We start from the raw sequence: 24,453 nt of genomic DNA on the forward strand, positions 1-24,453 counted from the left end.
GCGATGTTTCTAACTTTGTCGTTTTGTTAGAATGTGAGACCCGAAAAAATGAAGTAGACGTCCCAATTTGGTGAAATTTTGTTACTTTTGCGAGACAAACGAAATTGCCGCGTGCGTCTCAGTCCATAGCGCCTCTCCCTCTCTATATTCAGCTCCTCAGTGACAAAAAAAGTTCACTGTTTCCCCCTAAATTACCAAAACACAACAGGAAGGTTTGTGTCGAACTTTTTCCTGTAGCCTCTTTGGTTATTTGTTTACACGTAGCTGTGGAGAAATTTTAGTGCCGCAGTTGTCGGAACGAAACAAGCGAAAAAAACGGCTCACCCCATGGCCTAAAATGGATGCTGCGGAGGGCACTTCACCTCCAGTCAGACTCAAACAAGCAAAAAGTTACGGCAGTCAAAGCTCAACCTGCCCTTTTTATGGCTTCTGTTCCGGTACTGGGTAAGGTTACTTTTTGTGCTTTGATATTATTTTGTTTTGTTTTGTTTTGTTTTGTTTGTTTTTGTTTGTTTGATTTTTATGTGTCTATTTCCTTGTGCCAGGCCACGGTATATTGGGGAGACACAACATTTTTAGATTCTTATAGAACAGATGAAAGAAGGGACGCGTTTTATGCCTAAATAATAAGTATTTGGCAGCTCGCTCGCATGCTCATCAGATTGGTCCAGCATGCTTCAAAATGTCCTTTATCTGTGCTTTTTTTACCAAGTAAAATAGAGCGTTAAATTTTCACTCGTGTTTTACTCTGAATGTAAATTGTGTGCGTATTTTTTAAGGGCTGGTATAGTTTTGGCTGAGATGGGACTTCAAGTTTCCAACTTTTTTTTTTTGCGAGACGATGAGAAACCGATGATAAGAGAGCATACAATTCTATTCAGAATACAATGTTCATTTGATGGAATTTAGATTTGAAATGGATGAAATATCCAAAAACAAACAGGTCCTAGTGAAAGGTGGGACCCACGTTTACATTGGAATGTTCAGTTGATTACCAATCGGTTCTTCTTCTTGTAGAGCATGGTCTACCTGTATAGCTCAAGATCGTTTATCAATTTTAATATCTATCTATTAATCATTTAATCTGAAATTAGCCGTCATGATTACTGGTTTAAGCACTCACCAATGTGTATGTAGCCTTAATCTTGACTTCGAGAGATACCCTACATCACTGGATAACGTGAATTTTTCCAACTTGACGCATTATGATTACATATATATATATATGTATATATAAGATAAGTAACAAAGCTGCAACAAAGTTCATGCTGTATTCACCAACGGTTTATTTCTTCACACTGTGAAGAAATAAACGTAATAAGAAAATTGGTCTGCTCGGCATCTTGAAGATAATAAGTAAACGAATCGTTTCTGTACTGTGTACATTTTCTGCTACTCTTCCGACTGTTGGCGATGAGGCCCTTTTCAGATTCACTGTTTTGGAGCCGGAGATTTGCCATGTCATCTTGCAGTCATGACTACGCGTCATTGGATGCGTCACTATGGACACTGTGCGCTACCTCCATCTGTTTAGCGCAGTGACTTCTTTGAAAGGTGAGTTTCAAAATCCGTCTGCCCATGATCAGGGGGGTATTTCATGAAGGAACTTGTCGGATAAAATGTCAAACAAGTCAATTATATCCGACAAGTTCAGAGAAATCAGCCAATCAGACTAAAGAATTTCTCAAATCTTGTCGGATATAATGGACTTGTCAGATATTTTATCCGACAAGTTCCTTCATGAAATGCCCCCCAGACGTGTTTTCATGTCTGTTTCAGAAACGGGTTTGATTAAGATCTTTTGTCACACCATGGGCACTGATGAAGAGTGTGACCTTACCTTTCAGGGGGAAATTACAGAATACCGGTTTTGCGTCATATAAATTAGCATATTGGTGCGTATAAGAGCCGCCGGAGGCGGGGCCTTCGGCCCCGCCTCCGGCGGCTCTCCCTTAGAGATGAATTTCAGCCCGAAGGGCTGAAATTCGTCTTTCACGTCGTCTGGGGCCCCCCAAAAAGCCCGGGAACGGAACGGCCGTCAAAAAGTAGGTTGACCACACAATTTTTATGAAAATTGAGTGGTTTCAGAGGAAAACTGCTCTAAATCAAGATAACTCGAGTAAATCGTCGATAAAGAAAATCGAGCCGATTTTGACGGAACTACTTTAAACTTGATGACGTCATCACAGCTGACATCCTCCTTCCTTCATCATTCTCTTTTCGACACAAGTCATTCACGATCAATCGCTCTATAGACACTAGTTTGGCAAGGCAGCGCGTATACGCGTATTGTCAAGAGACATGTGCGCACCTCAACTGCTATACGTATTGTACACTGTACTAGTAAACATGCGCGCGTTCTGCAGACTCAATACGCGCTACCACTGCACACGTACGCATCATAAGCTGTTGTGTGTAGGTACTGTTGTTGTACGACTGCATAGAGTCAACATGGTGGGCTGTCAAGAGCACCCACACAGTGCGTAAGCTCTACTGTAAGCTAGCACCAGCAATTAGATAAGTGATTGTTTTATAGTCTCACCTAAATTGCTATCGATTTCTAAGATATGGACTATCCTCGACTCCTGAAAACGTGAGTATACATCGTAAATTCGGGTGTTCGGGGGACACCCCACCCCCGAAACCCCCGAGAACAACGTAAGATACCACACTTCTCACCGCACAGATCAAAGAAAACACACGTAAACAAATGCAATCGTCGACAGCCGAATCACGGACCGTATCGCAGATCGGATTAATATTTCAGATGGTTGCTATCGGCAAGCGTAATTACGCTCTTTTCAGAGCGATTTGCGCTCTCCGTGATTGGCTGCCGGTATTCTGTAATTTACCCCGTTCTTTTTCTACTGATTCGTTTACTTATTATCTTCAAGATGCCGAGCAGACCAATTTTCTTATTACGTTTCTGTACTGTGTACATTTTCTGCTACTCTTCCGACTGTTGGCGATGAGGCCCTTTTCAGATTCACTGTTTTGGAGCCGGAGATTTGCCATGTCATCTTGCAGTCATGACTACGCGTCATTGGATGCGTCACTATGGACACTGTGCGCTACCTCCATCTGTTTAGCGCAGTGACTTCTTTGAAAGGTGAGTTTCAAAATCCGTCTGCCCATGATCAGACGTGTTTTCATGTCTGTTTCAGAAACGGGTTTGATTAAGATCTTTTGTCACACCATGGGCACTGATGAAGAGTGTGACCTTACCTTTCAGTATTTGAGAGCTATGCTCCGTTTTTGAGATCTTCAAGATCTAGGATTGATTATTATTTTTTACGGCGTTCTTTTTCTACTGATTCGTTTACTATATATATATATATATATATATATATATATATATATATATATATATAGTTGAGACAATGTAGATAACAGAAGATGTCGCATGAAACCGGCAGAGTTGTGAAGCTTTCGACCGTGGTCTTCCTCAGCTTTAATGTCTGTTTGTGAAACGAAATATATGTTTTTGAGCATAACAAATCTGAAGTCATAAACACAATATATTAAATATAAGTTGAGCATGAGTTAATAGTTACATGACATATACTTGGCAATATTTTTTGGCACTTTGCAACACATTCAACAAAGTATAACTGGAAATGAGTGTATAGTGAGTATATATAGCATACAAACATATCATACAATAAAAATTATCAAACATATATCATAAATAAACTAAATAATATGATTACCTGCTAAGCAGACGTTTGCGTTGCCTGGATGTCTTGTGGCTGTCTTGTGGCGGGATGTGAGTGATCATGTGATATTGGGGGAAGGTTTGTGTGCGGTTATTAACTATTAACTCATGCTCAACTTATATTTAATATTATTGTGTTTATGACTTCAGATTTGTTATGCTCAAAAACATATATTTCGTTTCACAAACAGACATTAAAGCTGAGGAAGACCACGGTCGAAAGCTTCACAACTCTGCCGGTTTCATGCGACATCTTCTGTTATCTACATTGTCTCAACTATAATTTCACTTAAGATGACAGAGGCGTGCGGTAGGAATATCAGCATCATCACACTATATATATATATATATATATATGTATATATATATATATACTTAGCAAAAAAAGTAAGTTCCCCCCCTAGCATTTGTGGATATATCTCAAAAAGTATTCAACCGATTTTCATAATTCAAACGGAAATAGATAAAGAATTTTATTACTCATAACATGAGTGGCAAATCATTGCCACCAGATATCATTATTGATGTGAAAAAAAAATGCATTTTATGTCAATATGCATGGAAACAAAAGTTGCACTTTAGTGATTTGCAATGACTTTTACACAAATAATCAAACAATCACTCATGATTCTGAACATTTAAGCATGGGTTATTGCATATTTCTCTATCTCTTTCTTTTCATGAGCATATAGTGAAGTATTTGATAATTGATATGTCCACCACCCGCAATGACCAGCCGCCATCTCCTCCTCATACTGTTCACTAAAGTTTGTACTTGGCGCTGGTCAATGTTGGCCCATGCTCTCTGCAAGATGCGCTGAAATTCTTGCAGTGAAGTGTCATCTTTCAACTTCTTAATCGCTTTCCATTTAATGATATCCCAAAGATTCTCTACTGGATTACAGTCAGGGGATCTTGCAGGCCACTCCATACGTTCGATGCCATTTCCTTCAGCAAACTGATCTACAACTTGAGGGTATGATGCAAAATGCCCACAGGCACATTAATGTGGTCAACCTAAATTGGAATTACAAATCACATGGCTTCTACCAATATTTTCATATTGAGAAGGCCTATTGCTCAAAAAGTATGCATAACATCTGTTTAATAGGGAAGCACATTGTACCTGAATAAATTCCTGAGAATTACACAATTTAAAAAGATCATTTGATAACTTACATAGGAAATGTAAACAATATGCTTCCTATGGCCTAAAGTGCAACTTTTTTCCCATGCATTTTGACATAAAATGCGATTTTTTACACCAATAATTATATCTGGTGGCAATGATATGCCATTCATGTTATGAGTAATGAAATTCCCTAACCATTCCCGTTCGAATTATGAACATCCGTAAAATACTTTTTGAGATATATCCAAAAATGTTAGGGGGGAACTTACTTTTTTTTTGCTGAGTGTATATATATATATATATATCCAGCACTGAGGCAATTTGGTAATGAAAAAAGAATGTTAAGGTGAGCCGTTGTTGTAAATTTTATTGCCAATATTGGAATTATGGGACAGTGATTGGGGAGAGCAAAAATAATGCTTCTGGAAAGGAGTTCTCCATATTTTGCAACACACTGTTTTTTTTTTAATAGTAAGGGTTACTCGCTGAACGTGCTGAGTGAACAATCCATACATTCGTGACTTATGAATACGAGCTAACCCTCTGCCCATTTTCCTTTTTGATAGTCTACAAGTCTGGTATCTATTTATAGTCACACGTCAGACAAAAACAAACATTCGTTTGTTTTCTTTTCCCTTGGAACGTTTTCCACAGTATGAAAGAGCGAATCTTTGTAGGGAAATGGAGGTGACATTTATGTCTATATATCCTTCCTACGCTATTCACTCATGTACGAAATCACCCGGGAGGGCACTTAACGGGGAAACCCGAGAGTATTCCCCCGGTGAATGAGCCCCGGTATGATTTTCTCTCTCTTGAATGCTCTATTGCTGCAGTCTCAAACTTCTCAGGTCAAGGAAGGCAAACAGGTGCTATCCAAGCCAACGGCGTAGCCAGGATTTAATCTTAGGGGGGGCGGTTAGTCTGCGAGGGAGCGAAGCGACCGAGCCCGAGCGAGCGGAGCGAGCGAGGGGGGGGGGGGGGAGGGTGTGGGAGGGGGGGTGTCCCCCCTCCCACGGTGAGAACTTTTTGCATTTTGATGTTGTAAATGGTGCAATTTGATGCATTTTTTTTGCGCGTTTTATCGACGTGAAACAGTCCCACTTGTTTAAGGTAGCAGTATATTTTGATGTAGATTATCATTGAATAATTTGCCTATAAAATGCTACAATTTAAATATGTTTCTTGTATTACTTCTTTTCACTGAATATCATGAACGCGACTGAACCCGAGCGAGCGGAGCGAGCGAGGGGGGAGGGGAGGGTGTGGGAGGGGGTGTCCCCCTCCCACGTGAGAACTTTTTGCATTTTGATGTTGCAAATGGTGCAATTTGATGCATGTTTTTGCGTGTTTTAACGAGTTGAAACAGTCCCACTTGTTTAAGGTTGTAGTATATTTTGATATAGATTATCATTGAACAATTTGCCTATAATATGGTACAATTTAAATACACTTCTTGTATTACTTTTTTCACTGAATATCACGAACGCGACTGAACCCGAGCGAGCGGAGCGAGTGAAGGGGGAGGGGAGGGTGTGGGAGGGGGTGTCCCCCCTCCCACGGTGAGAACTTTTTGCATTTTGATGTTGCAAATGGTGCAATTTGATGCATGTTTTTGCGTGTTTTAACGAGTTGAAACAGTCCCACTTGTTTAAGGTTGCAGTACATTTTGATGTAGATTATCATTGAACAATTTGCCTATATAATGGTATAATCTAAATACACTTCTTGTATTAATTCTTTTCACTGAATATCATGAACGCGACTGAACCCGAGCGAGCGGAGCGAGCGAGGGGGGAGGGGAGGGGGTGTCCCCCCTCCCACGGTGAGAACTTTTTGCATTTTGATATTGCAAATGGTGCAATTTGATGCATGTTTTTACGCGTTTTATCGACGTGAAACAGTCCCACTTGTTTAAGGTAGCAGTATATTTTGATGTAGATTATCATTGAACAATTTGCCTATAAAATGCTATAATTTAAATACGCTTCTTGTGTTAATTCTTTTCACTGAATGTCATGAACGCGACTGAACCCGAGAGAGTGGAGAGAGCGAAGGGGGAAGGGAGGGGAGGGTGTGGGAGGGGGTGTCTCCCCTCCCACGGTGAGAACTTTTTACATTTTGATGTTGCAAATGGTGCAATTTGATGCATGTTTTTGCGTGTTTTAACGAGTTGAAACAGTCCCACTTGTTTAAAGTTGCAGTATATTTTAGTGTAGATTGTTATTGAACAATTTGCCTATAAAATGGTATCATTTAAATAATCTTCTAGTATTAATTCTTACACTGAATATCATGAACACTGTCTGTTCAGCAGTCAAACAGAAAAAGCATGCACGCGAGGGTGTAGATGGGGGCATATCCCCTCCCACACGAAGGTGATTTTGCGTTTTCAGACCTGAAATTCAGCGATCTGTTGCAAATTTTTGGTGCAATACTTTTTCATCGAAGTGATAAAATCACGGAATTTAGCTCTTATTCCGAATGTGCACCATCTGTGTGTATGTATAAAGTCTAGTGAGGTATACTTTAGAGCTTGGGGGAAGGGGGATTCCTCCTCCCGCTCGCGGAGCTTTTGCGTTTTTAGAATTGAAATACAGCGATCTGGGTATAGCCACAGTCTACTTCTATGCATGGCGGAAGGGGGGGGGGGAGGGGCGGGCGAGCAGGGAGAAGGCGTGGGCGAGTGTTATCCCCACCCTTCCCCACCCTTCCCCACCCTTGGAGCTTTTGCCTTTTTAAGGTTGAAATTGAGATATCTCGTCTACGCATATTTGATGAATCAACATTTGGGAAATCACACACACACACACACACACACAAAAAAAAAAACTGATGGGGGGGGGGCTGTGGGAGGAAAGGGTAGATTAAAAGGGGAAATTCCCCTTATACATGAGGGAACCTTGAGTTTTTGGAATATAAGTGATAAGTCTTGTGCACTCAGAATTATTCATAATCTTTTGTAAATCTAAAAAGTGTACTAAGCTAGGGAAAGAGGCACAGAGGGGGAGGGTTTGGGAGGGGGTATCCCCCTCCCAAGCACGAGAGATTTTACATATTTTGAATTGAAATTCAACGATCTGGTGCACACTTTGAGTGAAATATTCAAAAAAATATCTTATTTGATGAAAGGTTGCAAAGGAGACCCGCTTCATGTGCATGCATACAGTATACACGCATTTTTTTTTCCGCCTCCCAAATCCCCGGTCCAAATCTTAGGGGGGGCGATCGCCCCCATCGCCCCCCCCCCCCCCCCCTGGCTACGCCAGTGTAATGGAGTGGGTTCAATAGCACCCGATGCTCTATGATAAGGCTCGTGAAGACTATAAAAAGGACGCTAAGAAGCTGCTGTATCAGTCATCAAAACACTAAAAAATGGAGATTGGGGTAGAAGGTATGCTACAGTATAGTGATCAACCAGGCTAGCGCACGCAGACATGGGTGAAAACTCAACGAGACAAAGTTGGCAAGCTAGTAAAGATTTCTGGAGGAGCATCAGGGAGAATCAGTATAAAGACATGTTGTCTTCCCATGTTATTGGTGGCTTGGATGCCCAATAAGGTAGAGGAAGCTACTGCAATTACAAGTGCCATTAAATCACACTGATCTAAATGATGGGTATCTCATCTTCCCATGGCACCATGAGGCAGTTTCTTTGCTCATTTTCTGCTCTGCTTGTGTTGCCACGCTATGTACAGTTGTTCCATGTCTGGCAGGTGGGTATTGTACGTATCTCCACGAACCTGAAGTTAATTCATGATAATGCTGCTGGTCATCTCGATCAGGTGAAGATTATTGCAAGTTTGAAGCTAGGTTCTAAAGATTTCCTGAAATGTGTATCTCATTGTGTAATTCTCGGTGCATGTCGTGTCAGGAGTTTATTGAACGCCTGTGGCTTCATTCACATGAAATTGAAGAAACATTGTTGGCATGCAGTGTTTTTCATCAGTTGTTCGTATTGCCCCTTGGTCGCCGCTGGATCCGAGATTTGGCCCACACACTTCTTAATTCGGATTCTTGCAACATCTTATTTTCTTCTCTTTTCTCATTTTTGCAAAACGTTCGTATTTATGGTCATGCGGTTTCTAGGGCAGCTAAATGCTGGAGAACTGAAGGTACCAGCAATGGATTTAACCTCCCCACCACATCATGTTTGAACAGCAGGCAATTAGTGGAATAAAAAGCAGAAGGCTATGCTGAAGTAGCTTTGCAGTTACATTAATTTGTGCATACGCCCGCGGTACGCAACTTCCCGCAACTGTAAGCAAGTCTACGCGGCCTGTACGCCCGACCTACGTTTATGTACGCAACTCTACGCCCGCTACACGCCGATTACGCTACGTTGATTCGCGCTTCCTACACAACCATACGTAACCTTACGCCGAGACTACGCAAATCCTGCGCGGATCATCACAATTATTTTTTCATGAGTACGCAGCCGATTTCGGCGTAGTCGCTACGCAACTCTACGCAACTCTACGCAAAGCTTGGTGTGAAACCCCCTTTGTCGGTCTCTTGAGCCTTTTGTGCGTAGTGTCGAACTCATTGGCTGTTATATAACTCGTAGGCTTATTTTACTTGGTGCCGAACTCATGGGCTTTATTTACTCAGTGTTGAACTCGTGGGCTGTATGACTTGTGAGCTGTATGACTTGTGGGCTGTATGACTCGTGGGTGTCGGTCTCATGACGTGCACCCTTACCCGATTGGGTAGTGATAAAAAAGAAATCTGATGCAAATGTTTGTTCAGTTGTATCACAAAACATTCTACCGTATACAAATGTTCAATAAAGCCTAGAATATATAAAGGAGATACATTCATTACTAATTACCCTATTACACCATAGTTGTAACCGGTTTATTATAGAAAAGATTTTATCAAAATTGTTGTTCACATTTAGTATTTTTAACATTACGTAACATCGATGGTGCTGATCAACTATTTTACATTTGTAGTTGTTTCTCTCACTAACTAACATTTTAGACCTTTTTGAAGCACTAATGCTGGTTGTTGATTTTTTTTTTCATCTACAATTTTAATGGTAAATAGTGCATTTAACCATGTTCCTCTTATCTAGGCTATTTACAGTTATTCAACCTGAACCTCTCCGAACACGCACCTTCAAGAAAAAAACAAAACAAGAATAGTCCTTGCTCACCGTACGACATGCTGTTCCTGGCACCGCTGCCTGGAATTCTCTTTCTCATGAAAATCAATACGGCTATGCCAAAAATGCCGTCAATCTTTGTAAATAAAAGCAACTCCAGTTGCAAGGGTCTTGCCTGCGCTCCAGAGGGTCATATTCCTCTTTATATTCGAAATGCTGAAAAAGTTGAAAAGTTTAAATCTTTGCTGAAAACTTATCTATTTTAATACTCAATCCGATTTTTTTTTTGCTGTTGCTGTTTAATGTACATAATGCTGTATTTATCTTTTTTCCGTATTAATCCCGCTAACTAACGTCAGTATCAAGCGTTATATAAGTGTTTTTTACTATTATTATTACTACTAGTAGTAGTAGTAGTGGTAGTAGTAGTAGTATAGTAATAATTATGATTATTATTATTATCATTATAGTAATAATTATAAGTATACGTAAATAAGAAGTGAATTGATCAGTGTTTCAGTAGTAGCCAGGATCATGGTCAGGATCAGGGTAGCCTCTTCACTGTTGCCACTGTCCTAGCAGAGGGGCCCTCCATTATTATAATTCTAGCATTGCCAGGTACGCATTTATATACCTGAGTCGAGAGGGCCGGCTCGTGGTGGATAAAGCATGAGAGATGTACGAGTATAGGGATAGAGATAGAGAGAGATAGAGAGACTTGCACTGGCACGACTTATCTTGTTTATCTGTCATCTGAAGTCGATACATGTGTGTATCGGGTAAAAATGCCTTTTAACTTTCTGTAAAAGTTAAAATGCTTCATAAATTGTCAGGATTTGCTGTATACTACATGTCCCTTTAATGAGGTGCAGGTCTAGCAGCAAAGAACGTTGTTTACAATCCAACGATTGTAAACATGATCATTTTGAATGTAGTTTGCCATGTGTATGCCCGCGTTCTTCTATCATTGTCATATTAAGCGATTATTTGATTTATGATTCAAGAATGGTTCCTGAAGCTATCCTGGACGATTGACTACGTTTGATGTGCTATGTCGACTTCAAAAATTAAGTGCAGAAGCTGGAGGGTACAAAAAAGGCTTATTTTGTTGAAGACATAATATTTTTCCGGCATTGCTACGAACGGGACATAATTTAGAAAGATGAAACATTGAGGATATGGGAAGGTGGTTATAGAATGTTGCTCTAGAAGGTTAACCCCCCTCCCACCCGCCCGTCGTTAGCTTGTCAGTCGTTATATTTGACATAAGTACGTTCTCAATGACAGCCCCTCTCATTCGCATGATTATTATTATCACTTGTCATCCTTTGAATACACCTTTATAATATTCCCGTCTTCATTCTTCGACTTGTTTTTCCTCTTATCTTTACTATAGAATGTTATTATCCTTGTCTCGGTCCATTGTCATATAGACCTACTTCAGTCGGTAACAATAGAAATAGATAAATACAAACACACACACACACATACAGACACACACACACACACACACACACACACACAAATATATCGTGGCTGTATTGTATAGGCCCTGTTCAAACATTGAAGTGGGAGTGTCTCTTCCCACCTCCCTGCTTCCACCCTTCTCGTGGATCAAAATGTAGTTCAATTGACAGGTTCGTTCCATCCGGTGATCGCGTTCGCGTCGGGTAGTCTCGTTACACAACCTTTCGTAGATTTATATTAAATCCTAGTACATAGGGTATTGCGTCCAGTTTACCAAGATCTTCTACGAATGTACGAATTTACGAATGTTCACGTATTTTACGCGATAATATTGGTATGCCTTTTACTCTGTGAATATATATATATATATATATATATATATATATATAAATACATATATATGATATCACAAAAATTCGTACAGAAGACTAGCAGTACAGTACAGTTCAAATGCTGTACTGTACCCGTGCATAAAGCGATGCGCTCGATTGCGATAGTGCTATACCTTAAACATATGGGACTGTTTCAAGTAAATAAAACACGCACAAATATGCATCAAATTGCACCATTTACAACATGAAAATGCATAGGTAGGGAGGACACCTTCCCATTCCCCCCCCCCCCCCCTCCCACCCAACGATCAAATCCTGGCTACGCATGTGCATGCACGTGAGAGATCGCACTGTATGCATTCAGCACTGTATGCATTCATTGCAAAGAGAAAAGGGCTTTAGAATTGTCCCGTTGTCCTCCCCAAGTACATACAACTGAACCCGATGGAGGACCATCTAGTGTAGCTGACTATTATTGGGCTGTCCAACAATTGTGTCACATAGACATGAAAGCAAACAATAAATATTGCTCTGCTTAACGCTTTGAATATAGAAACATTACCCCCTCACCCGGAACTCCGGGGAGGGAAATAAACCAGATGATATTCAAATTGGTGACTTAAAAAAAAATCATGAAAATCCCCTAACAATCACTAACTGCTGACAGTAGGCCTACTTATAACAATTGAGTTTCAGTTACTGGAGAATAATCCTTGTTCGGTCCGTTTTCATGATGGGGGGGGGGGGGGGGGGGCAATACCAAGGGACAGGAGCGAACGAGCGGGGGTAGGGAGTGTACCCAAAGAAAAGTAGGTTCAACGTTGCACCTTTACCAGTGTCATCCTGGGCATACTGGAAGCACTTTTTTTGGCTTTAACTTTGCACCTTTCAGATCAGTTAGCACCTTTAAAAGGTGAAAATTTGTTCCTTTCTGGTCTAAAAGGTGCGAAGTTGACAAAATCGGCTGCTACATTACCACACCGATGTGTGCCAATTGTAGGTTGGTTTTTTTTTTCGATTTTTGTTTCCGAGAGAAACAAGGGCACAGAAATAAAATCTCTTAAAAGAGGCTGTACTTTGCTCATGCAGATTTGAAACCGCCGATCAGTTGCTAAAAAGAGAAAGAAAAGAAAACCTCTTATCAGCGAGCTTTTTCCCAACTTTTGCAACACGTGGCGTGCCATAATTGATTTATTTCATTTTGTTGACAACACAGAGTAGAGACCTCTGAACGGGGGGTTTCCAAAATTTTCCAGCACAAGTCTTCATTGTGTTTCCTGCAACGTTTCGTCTGAGGGACTCAGTTCAGTGCGTCTTTTGTTCAAAATAGCAGTCGGCCTGAAAGATATCTGTTTCCTCTCAATTATAAGGGGATATCATTTATGTACTTCTCTAATTTTCGGCAAAACGTGAGAACGAGAGTAACGCAAATCTTTCAACCTATCTTACCGTGGAATACTTGCAATTGCAGGAGGACGAAAATTAGTTTTGTTTTACAGATCATTAAAGTGCTTAAACAGTCTTCAAAGAAATTTGACCACAGGTGACTATTTAAAGTCTTCAGTAAACCACGATGGCTTCTGCTAGGAGTGTTTCATGTCTGTGTTTCGTGATACGAATTATTGGAATTTTAGGTAAGATATTAAAGCATTTTGTTGATTTCCCGTTCCTCTTATCTGGTTCTAACTCCTTATCCTCTAAGGAAGTCTAACAGACGAAGCAGAATTATTGCTTCTATTATTCATTTTGTTGGTAATGGACTGAAAGGAACGCTTATCTTCAGTGAGTCCTGATTTTGTTTTCATCGTACATCGTAGTGCATTTGCGGAGAAATACTAGTAATCTACTAATACAACAACTACTACTAGTACTACTACTACTACTAGCTGTAATGACGATAATAATAATGATGATGATGATGATAATAATAGTAATACTAATAATAGTAATAATAATGATGATAATAATAATAATAATAATAATAATAATAATTATTATTATTATTATTATTATTATTGTTATTATATTATTATTATTACAATTATAATAATAATGGTCATTTTACCAAGGGTAGCCTCTTCACCGTTGGCACAGCTCTTCCAGAGGGCCATGCCATCATCATTGTACCCCAGCATTTGTCTGAGCCCAATATTTTGCACCAGGAACATTGGGGGTAATAATATCTCGTCCAAGGATCCTTCGCAAGCAATTGGCCCGATTTGAACTCGGAACCCCCAAGTCAGAAGTCATTATTATTCGCTTTACAACAGTGCCCCCTCTTTAAAATAGATTCTTAGCTCTATGAAAAGAATAAGCACCATTGAGATTCCATTGACTATTGTCAAATTGCCATCTATTTGTTGTCACATGTAAAGGGTATTACCTTGCTGTGACGTCCCGTCGTATCATGCTTACGACCTACTGAAGGCGGTGTTCGCAAAATATTCATGAAACCGTAAACGTAGATTAATAGGTGTTTTTTTTTCGCGTCCACATAGATTTTATTTTATTTTATTAACAGATTTTATTTTATTTTATTTTATTTTATTAACAGATTTTATTTGTTCGCGTCTACAAAGTTGCCTCATTGTTTAAAGCCTACAGTGTTCCCTCCCTTCACATCATTCACCATAATTCACCATATCTCTCTGCCCTACGCTGAATGACTCTCTCCCTCTCTTTCTTTCTCTCTCTCTCTCTCTCTTATACATATGTGTGTATACATGTATACAAACTTGAAAATAACATGTTTGCAACGTGCTTCCGAATAACAGAAGAACAAAATAAATGTCATATTTTTTACCCATTTAGCTGAACCTCCTTTCATCACCGTGCTGTCAATCAGATATTCATCCATTGAGACTACGTCTAACGACATTTTACCCGAGTATCAATGTTATCGCAGCGAGGGGGACGATGACGTGGATCTTGACTTCGGCCGACTAGTACCGACTACATCGTCTTCACCTCCGGACCCACCGGAAGAAGTACCTCACTCTGCAGACGAAAATGTCCTGCGCATTTTCTTCCCTCATTCTCCCTCATCATGGCAGAGTGACTGGACAGGTATCTTCTATTGCCGTGCATCTAGAGGAGACGACAGGACAACCGTTTCGACATTCTTCACACGTGGCGATGGTACCAAAAAACTACCTTCAACATTTGGCAGAATAAACTATAACTGCAAGAATTTAGTCAGTCATTGTCTCGTGAAGTGTTGAAAGAAAGATTAACAAAATAAAAACCCTCCATTTTAGATGTTCCCATAATGGCCATTGGATGATTTGATAGGAAAGAAAGGGTCTCGGAAATGTCCAGGCTATTGGAGGGGACAAAGAATCTTAAACTTGTAATCTCATCTGATTTAGGTACATGAATGTGATCGATATCAACCTATTAACTATTCGGACAGTATTCGCCAATATTTTGAAGATTCAATTTTTGAAAAGATCTTAACTAATGAAGAGAAATTATGCCCTGCTTGTCAACGAATTTCTCTCTGAGAAGCATATAAGGCAAATCGGGTGACGCATATACCCCTTTCGATTGTCGTATCAATGTCAAAAATAATCTATAGGTGTCTCACTAGATGAACCAATACATTAACACATCCTCGACCAGAAAAAGTGAAGATGCTTGTCTCGTCTCTCTTCCGAGACTATCCTGATGACATGAAAGACATCAATTACCTTTCACTTATTTCATTCCGACATCAACAAATTATTTAATTTCAAGGCTCTCATTGGATTGTCTGCTGTATCAACATCCTTGCAATCCTACATCCACATTTAATTTCCAACAGCAAAGTTTGCGCCAAGGGAAGGGGCCTTCACTCGCACTGTCAACGTTGGTGATACTGGAGTGATCATCAGCATGGACGTTTTACACGGACCTTCGGCTGTAGGAGGGGTCATCAACTGGCGCAAGAATGGTGGTCAGCCGATTGCCATCCAGAATGGGTTGACAGATTTCACACTCATGGGACCAATTCGCCAGTCTGATCAAGGTGTCTTCGAGGTTTATTACGAAAATGAGAGGGATACTGGAAGAGGTGGCCTGTTTCGTCTCATTGTCAGAGGTTAGACTACAGTGTTAGTAAATGTAGCTATTCTTGATGTTGTGATATGTTTGCTTCTTGATTTTAAGTCGTTTTATTACTTAGAAGTGTATTAACACTAATCTAATTCCGGTTGTTGAACTATATGTATATGTATCCATGATATGTGCATAGATTTATAAATGCAATACCCTCTGTCCTAGTGAGCTTTTACAACATTCATAACAAGGCAGGGGAAAAAAAACTGCTGAAAACTGCTTATTCAACAAAGGCGAGCCAGTGGAGTGAAATGGAGTCAGGCGGGCCCTGAGTTGTCGATCCTAGCTATTGCTAGCAAAATCTTCGTCAGAAGTACTGGGTGAACCTTCTATAATATCTTGTTTTTCGCAGGCAAGATAACTAATTCAGATAAAAGCAAACAAATGCCTTTAATTATGGACATAGAAACAAAGCAACGAAACATGCAGCAACAAGAAGGGGCCATTAACACGCACTCAATAAGAACAAAAAGGGGCAAACTGGGTGTCAATAGCAAGGAAATGTCGACACTTTAATAGATTGCCCCTTATATTCTTATTGTTCTATGTCCCTGGAATATACTGTAGGAGTAGTCGGTTCATGGTACCTTGCTGTGTGTCTGTGGCTCATAACAGCAGAGTGGATTTTACTTTCTTCTGCACCCTGTTTGTCATTTTGCCTTTAAGGAGGATTAAACCAGGATCTAAAGCTCAGGCCCCTTTGGACTAAATTCGTCATTCATAACATAGTACATGGCATAAAAACAATATGAATTAAATACAATGTACTGAAAATGTAGTTTGCTTCATAAACTATAGGAGGAAGGAATTATTAACAATTACTCTGCTATAGGCTATTGTTAAAAAAGAAAAGGAGCCTAAAATTTCTTTTGTGTGTTTGTGTCTATCTGTTTGTTTGTTTGTTTGTTTGTTTTTATGGTGCATCTGTTTGCTTCCACACCCGTGATACAGAGTGTCCTGCCGGCAAGTGGGATCCACCTGATTGCCTTGGAGTGTGTGATAAATGCTACAATGGAGGAATTTGTGACGACAAGACTGGCTACTGCATCTGCCCGAATAACTTCATGGGACCAAATTGCCTAGAAAGTAGGTTTGAAACATTCAAGAACTGGTTACATTAATTCAGTCCCACCTGTGTAGTATAGGCATTATTAAAGTGTAAAGTGATTATTTTACAGTCTGCTGTTGAAGTCAACAGCCAATGTAATCACCCTTCCAGGTCATCCTTTGTTTTGTTCCCTTTGTTTCTGATTTCTTACACTCCTTTCTCTCCACCCATACACTGGGAGATTCATCGCCTTTTACGGTCCTTCCATTTCCTCTACTTCCTACCCAACTCATCGCATACCGGCGATGAGCGCTTTTAGAGGGATGCCTCAACTTGAAAATTAACGCTTGCACTGACTATTTGTTCACAAACACCTGTCTCATCGAGTCATTATTTCGGGGTGTAGAACACAAAATTGGCGTCGGATGATTTTTTATTCAGAATGGTAGAGCGTTTTCACGTGCCCGACTCGGGCCCGTTCGATCGAAGTCCAGTCATCTAGCTTCCCTCTCATGGTGGAAATGGTGTATGTACTATTTTGACTGCCGCCTGCGTAGCTGACACCAACTATACAGCTTTTTTGTTCTTCTTCTTCTCTTTCTTTATCATCATCTTGCCGGCCCCGGAACACAAGATGATTTATTTTCGGCGTCGACGCAGAGTCATAACCCACCTACAGAGTGACAGTAGCTGTCCTGACTAAGTGCATATAGCTTTCCGCGAATGTTGCGTTGGAGCAATATCATAGTTTCGTTAAGAAAGTCAATTACTGGCAGACGAAATCAGCAACCGTTTGCAGTCACTATCCATATCACGTGAACACGGTGACGCCGATGTATGAATAAAGTCGGGATCGATTCAAACACCAGTGCCAATCGCCCGGTGTCCATCATCGTTTGTTCCTTTAACGAGACTTGGAAGTGCACACCGGCCTGACATCCCACGCCCCAGTGAGGGTCAGGGCAAAGATAGAGGCTGCCATGATAGGGGATGGAGTCTTCCTTCGACAGAAGGACACCGGAGTATACAGACGCGATATCGTCCTACCCAGTGACATGGGAAGAATCGCTGTGGAAATTGCGGTCACAATGGATATCATACCAGCGACCCGCCACCCGCACAAGGCCAGAACTGCATTAAGGACGGAAAACACAGGCACTATAATCTGGTGTGTCGGAGCGCCAAGCTGGAGAGAAGTCGGGGTCTCGAGAAGGACGACGAAAAGCCATCAGTCAATTGCGTGGGCGAGTAACACAACACGGGCCCCCAAATACATCTCGAGCTCACCGAAGAACAAAAATAATACAGTCACAAATCCAAAGAACTTAAGACTGGGCGACCTGAACTCGCATTTGTCCGCTTTTGGTGTGATCCCGCCTTCGTACAAGCGCTCGATTAGTGCTTCGAGCTGGTCAGGGATCGTTTCGCCTTCAAAGTTGTAGACAATGATGCGTCCGAAATACAATTGCTTGTCATCAAAGACTCTCGGTTTCATGTCCCCGAACCAATTCGTAATCGCCCTTTCGGTCATCCTTTCTTCTTTCTGTTTGTCTCTAAATTCCCACACTTCTTTCTCTTGTCATATCAATGTCAAAATAATCTTTAGGAGTCTCACTAGATGTACCAATGCATTAACACAACCTCGGAAAAAAAAAGTGAAGTTGCTTGTCGTTACCAGTCATTAATGATCATTCCATTTCCTCTGCCACCTACCCTCGTACCATAATGGACGATGTGCGGCTGTACAAAGCATATAGTAATTTGATCAACACCTGTCTCATTGAGTCATTCTATCACCGAGGTGCAGAACGCAAAAAAGTGCGAAAACAACTTCCACAGTCTTCCATCCTAACACCAAGGAGGCCCGTCGCCAGCTCTCAGTAAATGTCAACGGGTCACCACTGCAACTCTACACCCACATACCTTGGCTGACTTACAAACAACATGTAGATTCACTGCGTGCTATAGTGTCCTCCAGGAACAATCTCCTACGTCTTCTATCTCATTCTATTGCAAGCCCATCCATTGGCATGAAAACTTCCGCCCTCGCCCTGGTGTACAGCACTGCGGAATATGCCTCTCCCGCGTGGTGCAGCAGTGCACACACTAAGTAACTAGACACCACCCTCAATGGGACCCTGAGGATTGTCATCGAATGCATGAAACCCACACCAACGAATATCCTCCCAGAAATGTCTGGTATCGCTCCGGCCGCCCTTCGCAGGAAACACCCCACACCTACAGATTTGTGAGTAAGGCCGCAGAAGACCCAGACCACCTCCTCAATGAAGTCATATTGGGATCCGCAAAGAGCTTGGTCGCCAACGCCTACCTTCCCACCGCCTGTTCCCCCGCCTGTCAGCTCCCCTTTTTGACTCAAACTATAACACCCTCCAAGCATGGAGAATCAGCTGGCAGCAGACTCCCCGACCCGCCAAACTCTCAACTACCCCGAACACCAGCTTACCACCGGGCACAGACCTACCCCGCGATGATTGGGTAATACTGAATCGGCTACGTTCAGGAGTGGACTGGTTCGTATGCCAACATGCACCGCTGGGGCCTGCGCGCTTCTACGGGTGCACGTCTCGAGACCGACACCCACGAGTCATACATCCCATGAGTTATACAGCTCACGAGTCATGCAGCCCATCAGTTCGACACCAAGCTAACACGGCCCACGATACCGACACACTGAGCCCCGCGTTGTATCTGTCGAACTCGTGGGCTGTTTTCACCTAGTGTCGAACTCACGGGCTTTATTTGCCCAGTGTCGAACTCATCGGCTTTATGACTCGTGAGCTGTATGACTCATGGACCTGTTTTCAATTGTCGAACTCGTGGGTGTCGGTCTTGTGGGATGACCTGGCTTCTGCAGCCTACCCATGCGGTGCCACACAACAGACGGCCCACCATATCATCCACGAGTGCCCAACCCTTGACCAACCGACCAGCCTAGATCTCGACAATCCCAACCTCGATACAGTGAGCTGGCTGCAGCGACTTGGTGATACTGCATAGCCGTCTGAAATGAAAGAAGAAAAATAGGAAAAGTATCGGTGTTAAAAATATCACTGAGATCTACTTGTCGTTTTGTCTTGTCAAGTATCGGGAATAGACTTTGAGCGTCTGTTTGGCTGAGTCAGCATGGATATAGCACCACCGCATTTTTGATACAGAAAAATATCACTTACCATTGTATTATCATACCTCGCCTAGACGGAGTTTTAAATAGTTTATGAAAAGTAATAGTTGTCAAGAAAAATTGTACTTACTCAAAGAATTTAAAGTTTAAGTGATAATTCAGTTCGCATTACCATCAAAAAGGACACATTGCTTTTAAGTTGACTACACGTTTGATGCCCATTGTATTGTAATGTTTAGAAAGTGTACTATTACACCATGTACTTTTTTATCACATTTTTGAAAGTCAAGGAAGCAAAGCAAAATGTTCTTGTTCAGTTAAGCTAAATTCCATGCCATTTATTTCCAGCAAATGTTAGGAAGATATATAGATATGAGATATAGCTACGCGATCAATTTAAACATGTTCATGACACATCTCTATAGAAAAACAAAACAAAACAGAAACTTGTGACGAGTGTTTCTTCAAGATGAGTGAATATGATACTCCATGATATCCGATAGGATAGCAAATACACAACCCTGGCAAGGACAAAAACAGAGACAGACACCGAGAGACGAAAACAGAAACAAAGACAAGGAGATACATACGGATATTGATGTTAACGGGGACATAAACATTGACTTTACATGATAATAACAATAAGGGTATAACAACAGACATGCAATCTCATATAAGTAAATATGAACATTATCAATACGTGTAATCTGTATTCTTATTTTGTATTAATCACTTTGCATGGGGAATTCCAAAACATCGGATCAAAGCCCTTATGTCAGGACCTATCATGACAACAGTGACTATTCGAAGTGATTATGAAATCAAAATTTAATGGTTATGATTCATGTTCTATCATAGTATGCAGACCTAGAGGAGGAAATCGCTTTGGTGTGAGCTGTGAGTTCCGGTGTACTCATCAGTTATCTGATGACCCTCAGGCTTGCTCGTCGTATATGTTTTGCCTTCCTGACCCATACGGCTGCACTTGCGACGTCGGAGTTAAGGGTTTAGCGTGCGACACTGGTAAGTCGAGCTCTCATTCGTCGCAAATTGACGAACTCAAGCATAGCAATACCTAAGTATAGTATATTTTAAAGTGTTTATGAATTAATGTGTGTGTGTGTGTGTGTGTGTGTGTTTTAGGGGGTCTTCTCACCAGGATCAAGCTATCAATGTCAGAACATTATTTTTTCCTACGCTTTTTTCCTGAAACTACGCTTTATACGTTTTACAAAACCAACCTTGTACACAGTTTGAATGTATCACGTGTATGCCCCTTAAAATTGTCTCTCTAAGCGTGTGACTCCGGCGAATTCGGGCCTGGATGTTCCCAAACGTGTCATTGTCAAGATCCCTCTTCCTGCAGTCGATTCACGGGAGAATGCTCGGATAGTTCCTCTCCAGATAGCAACCTCTGTGAAAGCGGCTGGTCGGGACAAAACTGCCAGAGTAAGTTTTAACGGGCAGCTCATTAATGTCGTAATCTTTAAAATGAGAAATAATAGTAATTAACGATTAGACGATTATGGATTCAAGATGCGTGCTACAATTGCACGACTCTGTCAAACGCCCAAAGTTTGAACGTAGAAGAGAGGCCACGTAGGAGCAATATCATGACTGTGGTGATATGGATGAGACATAATAGCCTCCAAAAGCCCTTGGTCCGAATCCTGTGGTTGTCGGCGTGTACATCCCTGGACTACCCAATATACTGTATTTTTTCCACCAAAGGAAATGAATGGCACTTGTCAATGCATGTATCATAACAAAGAAATATGGACAGTTATCGCGGCATTGTAGTATGTTCTCAACTTTCACATTGTTTATTGCCGGTTTTGCTGAAGGAATGATCCCCTCCTAGGACAGTGTTTTTCATCAACCAAGTGATCTTTTCTTTCTGTATTTTTTCAGTTCCAGATGTATGTGACACTGGATATTACGGCATGCAGTGTATTGACAAATGTCACTGTGAGAATGACGTGTCCTGTGATAAGATTACTGGAGAGTGCCCTCAACGGCGGTGTGCTGCAGGATATCGCGTCGAAAGCGGACAAATTCATTGTTCCTCCGGTAATCATGCAATTGATACAGCAGTAGCAAAGGTAGTGGTATTATAGTAAATGTCTGTAAGATTGCCCCTGTTGACAAGCATTCTTTGACGTCATCGATTTCAGTAAAGATATTTCCATGACTGACATTGCACTCTGAGCATAGATTAATTTATACAGACTACATGTATTACTACAGATTGTTCACAGAACATACATCCTTTGTTTGTTTGATTTTTTTTCAAGTATACTAGTAGCCCAGTTATTATTCTTCCCAGGACCCTGGACAGAACCCCAACAGTAATGAGACTCGAGAAAACGTCTCTACCGATGCATACGAGATTGTCTTGCGATAGTGAGTCACGTTTTCTGCATGATGTCGATTATTTTGACTGTAAATATAAGAAGGGTGTCATTGTTAACGATCGATTCCCGTTAGAAGAAATGCAATGATGCTCGTCTGTGTATTCTTCGCAGAATGTCAACATGGATTTTATGGTGAGGACTGCGCCAAAGCCTGTCATTGCCAGGATGAAGCGTGTGACACAGTGACGGGGTCGTGTACGGGCCAGTGTCTGCTGAATTGGCTTGAACCAGATTGCCAAACTGGTGTGTTCTCTGTTGCTTCTTTACTGTATTCCATGTGATAATAAATTTATTTATGATCGTCATTGCCAATTTGTAATGAGTGTAAGGCTGTTTGGAGGAAAATCGTATATTCGTGATATGAATTCCCTGTAAGCAGATTACAACTAATGAAGTTCGGATGATAATAATAATAATAATAAATCATTTATTAAGCGCAGAAACTATGTCTATATATTCTACTGCGCTTCAAGAGCTCTTAAATTCCTTTGTTGCACAATACTGCATGGGAAGTACAAGAAGAAATAAGCCCATGCTAAAGCAAAAAAGTTTTCACTTTTGATTTAAAACTATTTAAAGTCTGACATTTCCGAATGTCTAATGGTAATGTATTCCACAACCTAGGGGCTGCACAAGAAAATGATCGGTCACCTAATGTAACTTTTGTTTTGATTTGGGGTATCTGCAATATCAATCTATCATTTGTACTGCGGAGATTATGGCTATGAATCTGAGATTTAAAATTCAATAATTCACTGATATAACCAGGGGCCTGACCATTCAGAGCTTTATAAACCAGCATCAATATCTTGAAATCAATTCTTTGGCGAATGGGCAGCCAGTGCAATTCCTTTAAAAGTGGTGTAACATGAGCAAATCTTGGGAGATTACAAATCAATCTTGCACACGTGTTTTGAACCCGCTGCAACTTAACTATCTGTGAATCCGGTAATCCGTACAACAGACTGTTACAATAATCTAATTTGCTTATAACACATGCGTGAACAATCATCTTCATGCTTTTCTGATCAAAATATCTACGGATGCGTCTCAAATTATATATCATATAATATGCTGATTTACATACACTAGTAACCTGAGATTCCATATTCAAATGGGTATCAAAAAACACCCCCAAGTTTCTCACATTATTGGATGGTTTTATAACAGTATTAGCGAATGATATACCATTTGATTCAAATTTAGAGACTTGCCGTGGAGTGCCAATGACTAACAGTTCCGTTTTCTTATCATTTAACATCATTTTGTTTTGTAATGTCCAGGTTCTAATGTACTCAATACATGATTCTAACACAGTTATGCAGTAGTCTTCGTTTGGTGTGTTAGGGCTGAATGACAAATATATTTGTGTGTCATCTGCATAACAGCGACAAGTGATAGCAGGAAACTCCTTTTCAATATTTGTGAGGAGTCTACTTGTGTACAGTGTAAACAGTAGGGTACCTAAACGTGACCCCTGTGGGACACCAAAAGGTACCGTGAACACATCAGAGACAATGTCTTCCATTTCCACTGTCTGTTTTCTACCAGACAATAAGAGTTAATCCATTCCAGAACTTTACCGTCAATCCAAAAATGGGTTCTCAGAGTTTTTGATAGGCAGGAATGATCAATAGTGTCAAAAGCGCCACTAAGATCAAGTAAGAGCAGTAAGTTGATCTTCTGGTCATCCATTGCCATCAGGAGATCATTTTTAATTCGAACGAGTGTTGTCTCAGTGCTATAAAAATTTCGGTATGCAGATTGATTGAATGGAAGAAGTGAGTTAGACTCAAGGTGTTCAAGGATTTGGTGGGTAGCAGCGCCTTCTACTAATTTTGAAATGTATTGAAGATTACTAACAGGCCTCAGATTACTGAATTCTGTTTCAACACCGGACTTCTTCAACAGTGGTTTAACAAGAGCAACCTTCCACAGAGCAGGGAATTGCCCTGTTGCCAAAGATACATTGATCATTGATGTTATGACAGGCAATAA

The 24,453-nt window shown here is 40.9% G+C and overlaps 1 protein-coding gene across 1 annotated transcript in view; it reads left to right on the top strand.

Annotated features, from left to right (window-relative positions):
* The first annotated feature begins 2,567 nt into the window (after window positions 1-2,567).
* The window catches only part of LOC139717485 (uncharacterized), a 40,452-nt gene continuing 18,566 nt past the window's right edge, over window positions 2,568-24,453 (top strand). Inside the window, exons 1-8 of the mRNA XM_071628990.1 lie at window positions 2,568-2,593; window positions 14,599-14,891; window positions 15,556-15,831; window positions 16,800-16,934; window positions 20,900-21,064; window positions 21,338-21,490; window positions 21,953-22,111; window positions 22,567-22,698. Of these exons, the coding sequence (XP_071485091.1) occupies window positions 2,568-2,593; window positions 14,599-14,891; window positions 15,556-15,831; window positions 16,800-16,934; window positions 20,900-21,064; window positions 21,338-21,490; window positions 21,953-22,111; window positions 22,567-22,698 (1,339 nt within the window). The remainder of the gene's footprint in view (window positions 2,594-14,598; window positions 14,892-15,555; window positions 15,832-16,799; window positions 16,935-20,899; window positions 21,065-21,337; window positions 21,491-21,952; window positions 22,112-22,566; window positions 22,699-24,453) is intronic.

Source organism: Diadema antillarum, unplaced genomic scaffold (assembly GCF_040938485.1).
Source record: "Diadema antillarum isolate AM-2024a unplaced genomic scaffold, OU_Dant_1.0 scf00000075, whole genome shotgun sequence".
Lineage (NCBI taxonomy): Eukaryota > Metazoa > Echinodermata > Echinoidea > Diadematoida > Diadematidae > Diadema > Diadema antillarum.